This window comes from Cottoperca gobio, chromosome 22 (genome assembly GCF_900634415.1).
Source record: "Cottoperca gobio chromosome 22, fCotGob3.1, whole genome shotgun sequence".
NCBI classification, from domain to species: domain Eukaryota; kingdom Metazoa; phylum Chordata; class Actinopteri; order Perciformes; family Bovichtidae; genus Cottoperca; species Cottoperca gobio.
In genome coordinates, this window is record NC_041376.1 from 3,210,164 (window position 1) to 3,224,470 (window position 14,307).

A 14,307-nucleotide genomic window follows, 5' to 3' on the forward strand; every position below is an offset into this window, starting at 1 on the left:
TCAATTAAATTAATTAATGTGATTTATGTCATTTATCTTCCCGATAATTTTTATTTTTATGTCTGTATATATGTATTAATATTTTTAATTATTATTTGCATGTAATAGTAGTTTGAATACTATTTTTCTGTATATATATATATTTTATTTTTAAATGTTATTTTTATATAATGTTTATTTATTTGTATCCCTTTACTTTTCCTTACTAGTTTCCTTAGTTTAGATAAAGTTTAGATTAATAATACCCTCCAATCTAACTGAGGCCCTAAAATTACAAATCATTCATTTAAATGATTTAATTTGTGTGGTAAATATACTTATTTAGACAAAGCAATGTGCCAATAAAAGGCATTGAAGAAGGCAGCGAGCAAGCAAACATAGTTGTTATTTTAAATTGGCCTTGCAAATGTTTTATGTTGAAGGAAATTAATTCAACTCGTTTGTTAGACCTCAAGGTTGAACACAGAAGAGTTCTGATCTGAAACCTCTCTTTTCTGTTTTAAATAAGATAATTGGTGAATGCCAACTCGTGAGGTCCACCTTGTGTTTGTGTTGGGCCAGCTGGATGTTGTTCAGGTCTCGTCCGAGTCCGGCCGTCTGCAGCCTCAACCAGCGTTCATAAAGCCAGGCCTCCATCTCCTCACAGTCATAGAAGAACTCAAACAGCCTCAACTGAGCCTCCAACTGTCTCCTCCTGGCAGGGGAGAGGGGGAGGGAAGGGGAGAGGGCACAAGAGAAGAGAGAACAGGAGACAGATGGAGGTGTAAAGAAATGATATGTATTCATGTCTGTTGATTAATAAATTATCAGTTTCTCAATCAGAAATTATAAAAGTGAAAACAGAAGTAAACCTGTTGCTGCTGAGGGACACCAGAGATTTGTACTGAGTCTCAAGAGCTCTCACTCTGCTCTGAATCTGCTGACCGTCTCTCACTTTCACCTGCAAGGCAGAGAGAGACAGATCAGTGGACAAATCACCCATGAGCTCCATCTAAAACTTCTCCTGACAGTATGGTAATATAAACACAATCAATATCACACCTTCAGCACCGTCCTGCCGATGGCGGTGATGGTTTCGCCGTGAGCTGAGAATTGAGCTTCGAGGAGATCCTGCTTCTGAAGGAGAGACTCCACCTCGGCCAGCTGTTTCCCCAGTTCAGAGGAACTGGCCTGGGACTGGGAGACGGGAGGAGATAGAGGGATGAGCGACAGAGAAAGTCAAGTAAATAACGCAGTCATCACCAACTTCTTACATCATAGTTTTGTACATTTTAGTCTAGAATAAATCATTTTACCGTCTTTTTTTCATACAAACAGTCTTTTTTAAACTATAATATAGAATGAAACAACATTTTACTCCACTTCTTTATTTTACACTTCTTTTCATTAATAAAAGGTCATACTTTACATTGCCTAAACTTTAAATCAGAATCAGCTTTATTGGCGAAGTATGTGAGCACATAAAAAGAAATAGACACTTCTCTCAATGTGCTCACACAGAGCCAAGAGAAAGGACAACAAAGCTGCACAAATAAAAGTAACAAATAGACAGAACTATTATGAACACAAGTATGTGAAGAAATAGGCTTTTATTTTGTACAATCAGACTTCCTGTTTTCCTGACATGTACACATTTCTACTTAGCATCTTCCTTATTAATTAATAGTTTCAGTGTGAACTCACGTGCAGTTCTTTCAGTTCCTGGGAGACGAAGTCGATGTCTCGGAGGACGCTGAGATTCTCAACTACATTTCCCAGCAGCCCCCTCTGCTCTTGGAGCTGTTGCAGTAGGTCCTTCCATCGATGGCTAATGTTCTCCTCTCTTAAAAAAAGAAAACCCGCACAAAGTTGTATGTATAATCAGTAAACACACACGAAATGTAAATCTAAGTTTTATTTCCATAACCTCTGTCATTTATAATAAACAGGGCATGTTCACCTCCTGATAATCTGCTCCTTGCTGTGGTAGTTTCCTCTCTCGATGGTCTTTGCCATGTCTCTCAGGGCGGCGAACCGTGGCTCTCTGGCCAGAGCGTCGGTGGCCAGGGCTTCCAGACGGCGGCCGGCGGCCTGAGCCTCCTCCAGGCTGGAGAGACCTCTGTTGTCCTGCCTCCGGATCAGACGCAGCGTGTCCTCCAGATACCCCTCCCTCAATGCTGCCTGAGATACCAAAACAAACCGACTGTTGATTGAATTTAGGATATGCACAATTACAGTCACGCATGTAAAAAGACATTAAAGAACTAAGAGAAAGAAACTTTTAGGAAGTTTTTCTTTTTTGGGACAGACGCTGTTACCTTCCTCTCAAACTTCTGGGCGAGCTGCTCCATGTTCTCCAGGCGGAGCAGTGCCTCCTGCAGGGCTCGCTCTCGCTCATGCTCAGCTCTCTCCAGCAAAACCCAATTCTTCTCTATGTCACTCAGGGTTTTACCTTCTCACACACACACACACACACACACACACACACACACACACACACACACACACACTGATGAAACAATTATAATGGAAGCCACAGAAGTCAAGGGTGTATTTCTTTCATGAAAGTTAACTAAATATAATATTGCCTGCATGTGAATGTGTCTATGTATTGTACACCAGTGAGTGTGTATCTGTGTGTGTGTTTTATACCCTCTGGAGGATTGTAAGCCCATTGGTTGTTGGCAGCCAGCTGAGTCTTCAGACTGAAAAGATGAGCTTCAATTGCCCCACGCTCCTAAAGACACAGAGACAAAAAAAAAAAAATATATATATATATATATATATATATATATATATATATATATATATATATATATATATATATATATATATATATATATATATATATATATATATATATATATATATATATATATATATATATATATATATATATATATATAGAAAATAAAACACTGATTCCTTTGATTATGAGAGACAGTATCATCAATTGTTAAAAAATATCAAATTATATTTATTTATTTAATAATAAAGGATAAACAAGAGATTTGACCTGAAAGCTGAGAAATACATCAGCTTGAAGGCTCAGTAGGTGAAGGGGAGATGCTTGACTCTTGTGTCTTCATACCTGATATTTGGGAGGTTTCTCTACCGTCCTGTAGGTCTTGAACGCCGTCATAAGATTCTGCATCTCTCCTTACAGAGTTTGGGAATCGTCTGTCATTCAGCTGCACCACCTTCAGTCAAACAATCAATCAGTCCATCAGCAACGTAAGAATCGTGTCATCGCATCCAAACATCAACACGTTTATTTGTTTTTGTAACCTTGGTTTTGATCCAGTGAAGCAAATCTGAGACCAGCCTCTCATACTGGACCTTCATGTCATCCAGCTCCATAAGCATCCCGACTATCTGAGGAGACAGAGAGGAACATTCAAAATGATTCTGCCGTCCCATTATCCCACAGAAAGCACATTTTAATATCTCCTTACTATGGATGTAATGGTTATGATGGCGTCTTGAAAGGCATGCCTGTGATTTCAACAATATTCTACTAGAGCTGCAACTAAAGATTATTTTCATTATCAATAATCTGCCAGTTAATGTATACTGTGTAGAATGACCAACCAATGACCAGTTTGAAAAGCAATAAATCTGAACAATTCAGAGGCTGTAACTAGTTTATCACTTTAGCTTGAAAATTACTTTAACAATTAATTAAAAAAATTGAAAAGTATATAAAAATGTAATCTGAGAATGAGACGGTGGACTTTTTGTTTGGTTTCTCTGCAACATGAATTAATACAAAACAAAAATATGTTTTTCCAAACTTGTTATTAATTATTTATTTTAAGAGACACATTCAAACCTGGCTGAGCAGTAAAACATTGTGTGAAAAAAAAAAGAGCATCAATTGTTTCTGTGTCAACAGCAGAAACAACCACAGACAGCAGAGTGTCATCAGCAGATTTGGAAAGTCCACCATCAGGGATCAACATTTAAAAGACAGTGGCACTAAAATGAATCCCTGAGGAACCTCACACTTTATTTTAGAGGGTTTTGAGAAGTTATCAGTCTGTTAAAACCTTTGCATGACTTTACACACAAGACACGTAAACAATAAGACAGGATGATGCTCTAGAGACACATAACAAACCTTGTGGTGGGATCTGGTGGAAGGGTCTCTCCTGTGCTGCCTCTTCCCCCACTGACAACTGAGACTTCCTCCCATTGACATACTGTAAACCCAGCACATACACACCTACAGCATATTACCCCGTTAAACACCTAGAACACAACCTGTAAATGTTTCACCTCCTGAAGAAAACATTTGTTGGTCAAAAAAGACCTGAACCAAGATTTGACCAACCTGCTGGGCTTATTAAAGGACGACATGTGACGTAGGTAAACATGGACACATCTGGTACGTACAGTGAAGTACCCAGAAAATCACTATAAATATTCTTCCTTAAAATATATATAATGGAGGAAATCACGAGAGATCACACTTCATACACCTCCACACATTCAAATTGACTCCAATTTAAAGCTCAAATATACCTGGAACACACCTGGTACAGTGTTACGGCTGGAGATGCTTCTAGATAACTCAACCACAGCTAAAGCACATCTGTGTTAACTCCAATTCTTTACTGAAACCTCTAAACGTACCTGGAACACACCTGGTGCAAACATTATAACCGCTGGGAATGTTTCTAAATACCCTCGACCCTCCTGTTGCCACCAATTCAAACTTTGAAAGCCGTTGTTCAATCTTCTGCATACCTGGAATCATCCATTACAGATAGACTTGCAAATCCAATTTTGCATCTACATAAGGTAAGAAACTTGGGACCACTGCATCAGAACACAGAACTGTTTGAGTCCAAGAACTTGCGTCTGAGAAACAGGAGGAATAATATCTTTTATCCGACACAATGTCTGAAAAGCAACATCTGTTCTCGGTCACAATGAAGAAACTCAACTTTGCAGCTACAACCAAACTCTCAAAACAAACACGAAAGCTTACCAACAACCAAACAGAGATAACTGACAACAACTACAAACAAAAAAACTTAAAATTCCTCTTAAGTCCTCAGTAAAATCTTCAGCTTAGTTTTGAATGAACTGATACAGACATCTCTGAGCCATCAGCAGGTAAAGGTGTGACACTTCAGCAGCGGTCAGCTCTGAATGACTCGCAGCGTCTCAGAGTGTGTGATCTGATCTGATAAGCTTAGTGTGTGTAGCTCCGCCCACAGTGAACTACACCAGATAGAAAGCCTCCATGGTCACCTGATCTACTAACATCAATCATCCATAAAGTACTAATACTACACAGTACAGATACTCTTTTACAAGTAAAAGTGTTATTATGTTATTACGTAGAACAAGGAAAATGTCCCCTGTGACTGTTATACTATTATATATCATCCATTATTAATCCATTGATTGTTTGGTTCGTGAGAGTAGTGAGAAATGTTGTGACAATTATCCAGAGCCTAAAGTGACACCTTCACAACGTTTGTTCAGTCCAACCAACAGTCCAAACCTCAACGTTAATATGTTACAATTAACATTATTAAAAGTGAAGGCCACAAATCTTCACACACTTCATGTTTCTTACATGAAAAATTACTTAAACGATTATCAAAGTATTGCCAAATAATATTCTTAAAATCACAGTCGTATATTTGGTCTGCAAAAAAAATAAAAGCAAATAAAAGTACAATATTTCCTGATATAGTGGAGTAGAAGAAGAACGTGGCATGAGAAGAAAATACTCAAGCAAAGTACCTCAAATTTGTACTTAAGTCCAGTATTTGAGTAAAGTTCTCTTCCTTTTTTTTTTTATCTCTAGTCTACTGCTCCGTTATAATTAAAGTGACCCACAGTGCTGTTGTGGGTTCTGTGTGTTGTAGCTCTGTCAGCAGGTGACTTCCTGTCAGCCTTGGATCTAATCCAGCAGTAATCCACACTGACTGACAGGCAGGAGGTGGAACCTGACGGATTAAAGGAAGTCCTGATGAGAGTGTGAGCTGACAGATGGACTACAGGCGCTGAACGTTTCTGCAGTTACCTACAGTATGCAGGCGAATGCCATGTGTGTGTTAATCAGACAGCTGGCTGCTGCTGCAGTTCCTACAGCAGCCTGCAGAGGGCAGAAGAGTCCACGGTTTGGACAGTGACGATAATGAACTGTATGTGTCTCTCTGTAAATCAAGTCGTAGTAGCTAGTAGTACTAGTAGCTATAGCTGCAGTGGACTACAAGTAGTAGTATTATCTCTGAAATATAGTGGAGTAGAAGTATAAAGTAACATAAACCGTATAACATGCAGCTTAATCAACAGGCCTCTTAGCTGGTCACTTGCAATTTGTATCAAATTTAATTTTACTGTTGTTTTCGTTCAACTTTATTGTTTATTATTATTATTGTTATTGTTATTGTTATTGTTATTATTATTATTATTATTCTGTGGTCTTATTTTTTATGTTATTTTCTTGTTTTTACTGTGGAATTTATAATATCCTCATATCTGAGGCACTGGACCAATAAAAATGTCCCCGTGCGGATATTAAAGTTGACCTGAACGTGAAACGTGAACATTAACTGTGATTTGGGTGTTCGTGTTTCAGTGCTGGTTGGTTCAGACCTTAGCGAGTCTCTTCTGGATCGTCTGGCCCTGCTTCATCTTGGAGAAGTAGTGGTAGTACAGGGACACGTAGGTCATGATGGACTTTTCGTCCGGATGAGGGACCACCATGTCCTCCACCTCCAGCAGCTGCATGATCCCGAACTGCCGCTCCGCCAGAGAGAAGGCGTGCTCCAGGTTTCGGCGGGGGTCGTCACCATGGAGACGGCGGTAGTCAAAAAGGTCAGGACTGGGATGGAGAGAGAGAGAGGATGGAGCAGATTGGATGGAGAATAGAAAGTGTGTGTAAGTGTGTGCATGTGTGTGTGTTTTACCGGTGGGCGTGGATGAGGGCGTTGAAGGCCAGTCCGCTCCTCCAGCTGGACGAGAAGTCTTGCACGTCGACGCCGTCGTAGCCTGACGTTTTCCTCTGACACCAGATCAGCAGAGCCTCCTTCGCCGAGCGATGAGCCACGCTGCCCCCCGCCTGAGGGGGAGGAAAAAGAGAGGAGGGGAGGAGAGCAAAGTGAAGGAGATTAGTTTTTATTTTATTCTGCAAGGATCATTTTGCACACATAAACCACAAAGAGAATAAAGCTGAGGGTTCTGGGTATTATTACCAACCTCTTGTAGGTTGATGGGTCCGATCTGGAACCTGAGGATGATGATCCACAGCAGACCCAGGATCAGCGTACGGTCTCCGTCCACAACATTCTCTGGACCAATCAGTTCCACCCGAATCTGAGGGAAAAGACAGTGATTGGTTTGTGTCTCAGACTGTGTGGGTACAACATGGAAAATATTATACTTATAACTTATTTTATTTAGTGTAGGAGTCAAAATAACAGCTGTAAAGCAGGAACACAACTGTCACTTTAAATTGACTTGTAAATCATGAAAGATCTAAAGTTGATTTCTTGTATAACTGAACAACGGTACACTGTGAAGATAGTTTAGTTCGGCCGCGTTGGCATGCAGTTTGTTTTGTTAAAATGTACGACTTTGAGCCTGTATGCGCAGATAATCAAAGAGAAGCAGGCGGTGAGATGCTCAGGTCTGTGCCTGCTTTGGTTAGTGGATGGGTTTGGGGAGGGGACTTTACATTGTTGATTAGGACGCTGAATGACGTGGACAGGTGGGTTACCTTTGTTTTGAGGAAGGTGATGGCGTTGCTGTTGTTCTCCAGACAGTGGACTCTCAGTTTCCAGCGGCTGGGCGGAGGCAGCTTCTCCTGGGAGATGAGCTCCAGCAGACGAATCAGGACGACTCCGGTCTTCAGCTCCGTGTAAACGTCAGTCAGGTCCACATTCTCCTGCAGGAGGTGAACACAGGTAAACACAAAACTCCACTATGGTTGCATATATATATATATATATATATATATATATAATATATATATAATAATATATATATATATAATATATATATATATAATATATATATATATATATATAGCAAAATAAAACTAACACACACAGTTTTTCTTTTCCTCCCTTCTCTTTATCTGAAGACATTAGGAAACTAAAGATATATTTCCCTCTGGATGCGGATGTTTTCAATATCTTGGAGACAAAAACTAAATTCTAAAAGCAAAGATTAGATAAATAAAGCTGGAATTTAACAACACATTTAGGAAAGCACAACAAGTGCAAGATAAACTTCAACTTATTACAGGAAGCTGAAAACAATTGTGTACTTTTACTTAAAAGGATAGGTTGCCATTACAACACTGATACAGGTTTTGCTTGCTGTAATATTTTCTCCTGTTCATTAACAGGAATCTGAACTTTTACTGGTAATAGAGTATTTTTACATATTGGTACTTAAGTAAAGGATTATACTACTTCTTCCACAATTGCATATGCATAGTGTGAGAGTTTCTCTAAGATGTAAGGAGACATGTTGACAGCTCTGTGCGTGACAGGAAGTTCAAAGTCAAAAGGCTAATTTCCCTTAAATCATCCTGAGGGTCGAGTGCTTCTTCCCCCCCGAAGTGTGTTACATAATGTCTCCCTCCAGTCTGCTTCAGGACATCCTGGTTATCTGCAGGTCAGGTAACATCTTACAGATAAGAGCAGCTCGTCAAGTGGAGAGAATCCCACCAATGAGATTAGTGTCGGTCCTAATTTTAAGACTCAAGTGTTTTGGAGTTACAACTGCAACAGGAAGTCCACCATGTCTTCCAACAACTCTTTTTACTACATGACCACAGGGCCAACAGTCCTGATGATAGCGGTCTTTCAAATTCAAGACTCCACTGAGCTAACCAAGCCCAACCTTTGAACATGACTTACTTCCCTTCTTCCTCTCCAATGTGACAAGGCTCAACAATAAGGAGGAAGTAAAAGGCCAGGTCGTCGGGCTAGCAACTTGCCGAATCGGAACAGAAGATGGAAGTATCACATTTATTATGAATTTTTGATGAATGAAAAAACTAACTGAAACATTTGTTAATGAAAATAGTCATTAGTTGCAGCACTAGTAAACAGTTGTCATAGAGTATTTCTTCATTATAAAGTGTAAACTGTAGTTCCACTGAAAGACATAGACAACAAACTAGTGTGATGGAGGAATTGTTGTATTCAAATAAAATAAATATACCTGAGTCTGTAAACTTAAATAAGTTCTTCAATTGATTATTTGATTTATGTAATGAAAAGATTAACCTTTTTCCATTAGACTGCAAAAGAACAAGTTTTTGAAAGTTGAATATTTTACATTAAACATCCATCATTTGGTTAATGTTGATTTATTTGGTTTTTATTTGTTGTTTCTTAAAATGTTCTGATAAAAATCAACTTAGTTTATATAGCACTTTTCAAAACAAAGTTACAAAGAGCTTTACAAGATAACAACAATTGGAGACAAACAATAATAAAAACTATTTTAAAAAGGTTGAAAAGTGAACACTGAGCAAAAGGAGAGAAAAAGTAAAAGTAGTAAAAGAAAACGAAAAAGTCAATAAATCTCTGAATCTCAAAGAAACTAGTAATTAGCTGTCAGTGAAAGTACATTATTTGGATGGAAATACATGAATTAAGTACAATTTAATTATATTTTACTTAAGTAAAGGGACTTTGTTGACTTACATAGTTGAATACAGGAAATTATTTTAATTGAATTGAAGTGCCATATGTAAAATATGTCAGTGTACAAACTGAAAGAAGCTAACAGTTGGTCAGCTAACGTTAGCTTACCTAGCCTGAGCGGCTGTTAGCAAAGCTCAATGATGCTAGCTTGTTGCCGATGCTAGCTTGTTGCCGATGCTAGCTTGTTGCCGATGCTAGCTGGTTGCCGATGCTAGCTGGTTGCCAATGCTAGCTTGTTGCCGATCCTAGCAACATTTTTGAACTCACAGTCGGTTGAAATATTTTATTTAAACAAAGATCATTTTAAAAAGTGTAACCTGCTCCAAAAAAAACACTTTTTGATGAATCCGCTACGGAATAAAACATTTCAGACTAGTATTAATAATGTGAATTAAGCGGAGAGATACACTCACCGGAGAAAAGACAGTCCTCTAAGCGACTTGTCGGGCGGGGAACATTTGATGTCAGGTGAGTGTTTAGTGACAGAAAACATGATTAACTCCCAACTGTCAGACTTCAATTATAATTCAAACAAACAAGGTTAATTCAAATATGGCGCGGAGTTTCTTCCTCACCGCCAGACTGGAGTTCTGCTCGGCAGCAATGTGTTCAGTGCTGCCACTAGTGGCCGGAATACATATTACAACAATACTAATCAAGGCAGTTATCAAAATGTGTATGGCCAAAAATATGTGGGCATAGTTTTTTGTCTGCCTTTACTGGTTTGTGGTGACTTTGACTGATGACCTCAGTTTTCTAAAATCCTTGCTACAGCCCTGGATGGTACAAAGCACTTGCATTTTTCCTCCCTGCTGCCATCCTGCAGAAAACCCAGAGGAATTCTGGGAATGAGGAGCAGCAGCCTCAGTGTACAGCCAACAGCTGGCATCCAGTTATCAGAGAAAACACGCTAAATCAAACCCAGAACTACATGAAGCGACTGGAATCTGTCAAACCTGCCAGAGACCGAGCAAGAACACATCTATTTTTATTCGACAATGTTTGTGCGAGAGCATGTGGAGGCTGGAACTGTGTCAATTAAACGTACTGGTGATTAATGTGTGTTTGTATATGAGCTGAGACTGCAGTAATAGCTGGTTATCTGACAGGAACATGCAGCACAGTCATAACAGAGAACAGGAGGAATAACACTGAAATCATCACAAAGCACAAGCTCTGACATATTTTCTGTTAACACAAACGTTCTTATTTGTTTTTATCCATTAAGAGATTATTTATCAATCGACTGATGAATTAATTGACTAATTGCCTAGTCAATTATATATAATAATTATATAATAATACAATTCACTGAATATGCTCCATTACAAGTAAAAGTCTTGTATTTAATTTTTTTTTACTAAAGTAAAAGTACAGAAGTATTAATTTAGCAGCAAAATTATACATGTAAATATATAAATACAATATTCTGTTAATTAATTAATATTATTATTGGTATAAATAATTTTACTCTTTTATATCCAGTTGGGTAGTTTAATCTATAAAAAATAAATCAGATTTTATAAGGTGGTTTTGTTTGCATTTCTTATCTGCAAAGTAACTCATCCTTATAGCTGTCAGGTAAAAGTAGTGGATAGGAATATATAGTTACAAGTAGAAATACTCAATTAAAGTACAAGTACCTCAAACATTTTAACTTATGTGAGTAAGGGGATTTACTTTGTGTGTTTCCAAAATCATCACATTACCAGTTTCAGATAAATCTCCTGTCTTTCATTGGTTTCAGGTACATTAAACAAATACATTTGTATAAAATAAAATGTTTAAAATTACTTTTGCAAAATCATCCAGTAAATATTTGAGTGTTTCCGCACCGTCAGTCCTGCATGTTTGTGTTAGTACAGTGTGTTCAGCCCTGCTGTGTTTCCACGCGTTAAGTACATTAACCACACTTTGCTCATAATACATGCTTTCACTTCAGTGAGGTTTTGAAAGCAGGACTTTTACTTGTGGTAATATTCATTTCTCAGTAAAAGGATGTGAATACAAAAACCCATTTCCTCACTTCCCTCTTGTGGTATCGGTTCATACAGATGGTTTTGGGTTTAAATAACTACAGGTAATATTTTTGGTTTTGTTTAAACCAGCGTTAATAGAAATTGTTGAATCATGTCTTTCTGTCTCACCCCGTTCTTAGTGAAGACGCTGTTCATCCACTTGGTGAAGGTTTTCTTCTGGACAGTCATCCTCTGCTCCTGCAGTTCTCTGACCCGCCCCGCCCCGTCCTCCTCGACCTCCATCTTGATTGGCTGGAAGAACACAGAGAAAATATCAGAGGGTTCAAAATGGAGAATCTAATTTTTTTTTCAGGTAAAAACCCTCAAAAATCATATTAGACATATTCTGAATCCCTGGTAGTAAAAAACACAAGATTAGTGGTCGACAGACGGCCAGAAATGCTGCATCTCACACATCTAAACTGATTTTACAGCCATGTGGTGACCATGTATGGTGACCATGTACTGTCAGATGACCGTTTGATCTGATCTCACATTCACTGAGTCATTGATTAAAATGTTATATGTGTCTTTTTGCTGACAGAAGCAGTCACACCTTTAATAACACTGCTGTAAAAATACCTGAGCTGTCATAATCCAGGAGCCGTCCGCAATGTCATCCCCTGTTCTGCTGTGTGTGTGTGTGTGTGTGTGTGTGTGTGTGTGTGTGTGTGTGTGTGTGTGTGTGTGTGTGTGTGTGTGTGTGTGTGTGTGTGTGTGTGTGTCAAATAAAGGTCTTGCAGTAAAAAGTACAATATTCCCCTCTGAAATGTAATAGAGTATAAGTATAAAGTGGCATGAAGTGGAAGTTAGATGGTACTCAAGTACAGTATTGAAGTAAATGCACTTTCCACTGCGTGGACAGAGCCAGCTCTCCAACACAATGTAGAACTATTCATTTAACTCTTTACTGTTTCCCTTTTACATTTTAATAAAGTACTTTAGTTATATTTTTAAACCATCACTTCCTTTCACTTTAAACAGACAAAAATAGTTAAAGGCCAATAAATATACCTCCCTGATACATTTCTTTACACATCATCACATCAACAGGAAACAGAGATGCACAATCACACAGGACTAAAATAACCTGCAGATAATAAACAAGAAAACACTCCCAGATCTCTGAATGGCCACTTTATACACACTTAGAAAGAGAAAAAAAGACACAGAAAGAGTCAAAAAAGGACGGGCAGAGAAAGACAGGAAGACAGGAAACACAGTTACTTTTCTTACCTTCCACTCTCGTCCTCTTTATTGTTTCAGCTGCAGAATGTCAGACAGAAACCAACATACAGTCCGAATGTTTCTGCATGCACCAAATGTTACCATACAAGAAGAAAGTGTGTGTCTGAACTTTGAAACCATTGGATTTACAGCATGAGCAGCTCCACTCACCTGACAGCAGGTGCACGGGTCAAAGCTCACACAGACAGTATACACGCACACACTCTTTAAAGTAAACCAGAATCAGCAGGTTAACGTTTCAGTTTGTCGTCAGTGTCTAATTAGTGCGAGCGTTTAGTTCACTCGCTGCAGGAAAGATCAGCTCCTGTGCAGCAGCAGTTTCAGCTCAGTGACTGAAAACAAACGGAGCCAAGTGTCCAAATAAAATATAGAATATTACAGATAGTAATGTTATTCTAAATTATGATATAGGATTGTTATTTACTGTCATGTCACTGGTTTGCAGTTCATTTGAAGGCCACCGGTGTCATTAATACCGAGGGTTTTCAAATAGCAATGGTCGTTGAAGCCAAATGAGTGTGTCTGCTGAAAGAAAAACCTTCACGTGTGTGGATACAGATAATAAAAACATACGCTCCCTGCGGAGTTAAATATATGAAACTGAATAATGTATTCATGCTTTCATTATTCACAGAATGGTAACGTACACAAAGAAAACAAAGCTGGAGAGGAAAAGAAGGGAGGAAGGTTTCCTGTCAGGGTTATGATCAATGACACACGTCCATCTGAAACAGGACGTTATGTAAAAGACACCGTTTGTCTTTAAAAAAAACACACCAGACTGTTTTCATTGGAACTACTTTTTGCAGAAGATATAGTTCCTGTTTAGGTGTTCACTTTAAATCTGTGCTGAGGTTTTCATTTGGTCACTTTGAGGTTAAAGTCTTGGACCTTCGGTTGAACCCGACCTGAGCTACTACTACATTCAGTAATGTTAACTGGAGTGTGGGACTTTTAAATAAAAACATCCTATTTTATGAGATTATTGTCTGAATCTAAAATATATTAACTGTTAGCTGTTAGCCGCTTCAGTTGTAGTAGATGAAAAGTAAACACAAACTTAACCCAGAGAACATGTTGAGTACATGTGTAGAATAAACTTTATTAGTCTGAGATCATCAGGACAGAGTAACAGACTTCTGACCAGTAACACGTTCAAACAAGAAGAATACAAAATACATCAAAAATCACAAAAATAAAAACTTTTACATTTCAGATAAATGAAGATTTATAATTTGCACTTTTAGTTGAACGTACGGTCTGACAGAGAAGCATCTTTACACGCAGGAATCATCCAAAACTCTGTTGAGGCTCCCTAAACCACCAGACAGCTGATTTTACATGTTTATACAATAAATCCTGAATTTTATGGACAT

At 38.4% G+C, this 14,307-nt stretch overlaps 1 protein-coding gene across 1 annotated transcript in view; it reads right to left on the minus strand.

The window, feature by feature from the left end:
• Positions 1 to 6,768, minus strand: part of sptbn5 (spectrin, beta, non-erythrocytic 5) — a 33,792-nt gene extending 27,024 nt beyond the window's left edge. The window contains 11 exon segments of the mRNA XM_029461165.1: positions 541 to 694; positions 852 to 940; positions 1,042 to 1,176; positions 1,684 to 1,822; positions 1,940 to 2,160; positions 2,298 to 2,431; positions 2,632 to 2,716; positions 3,071 to 3,136; positions 3,138 to 3,179; positions 3,268 to 3,354; positions 6,598 to 6,768. Coding sequence (XP_029317025.1) covers positions 541 to 694; positions 852 to 940; positions 1,042 to 1,176; positions 1,684 to 1,822; positions 1,940 to 2,160; positions 2,298 to 2,431; positions 2,632 to 2,716; positions 3,071 to 3,136; positions 3,138 to 3,179; positions 3,268 to 3,354; positions 6,598 to 6,732 — 1,287 coding nt within the window. The 5' untranslated portion in view covers positions 6,733 to 6,768.
• Positions 6,769 to 14,307: the final 7,539 nt, after the last annotated feature.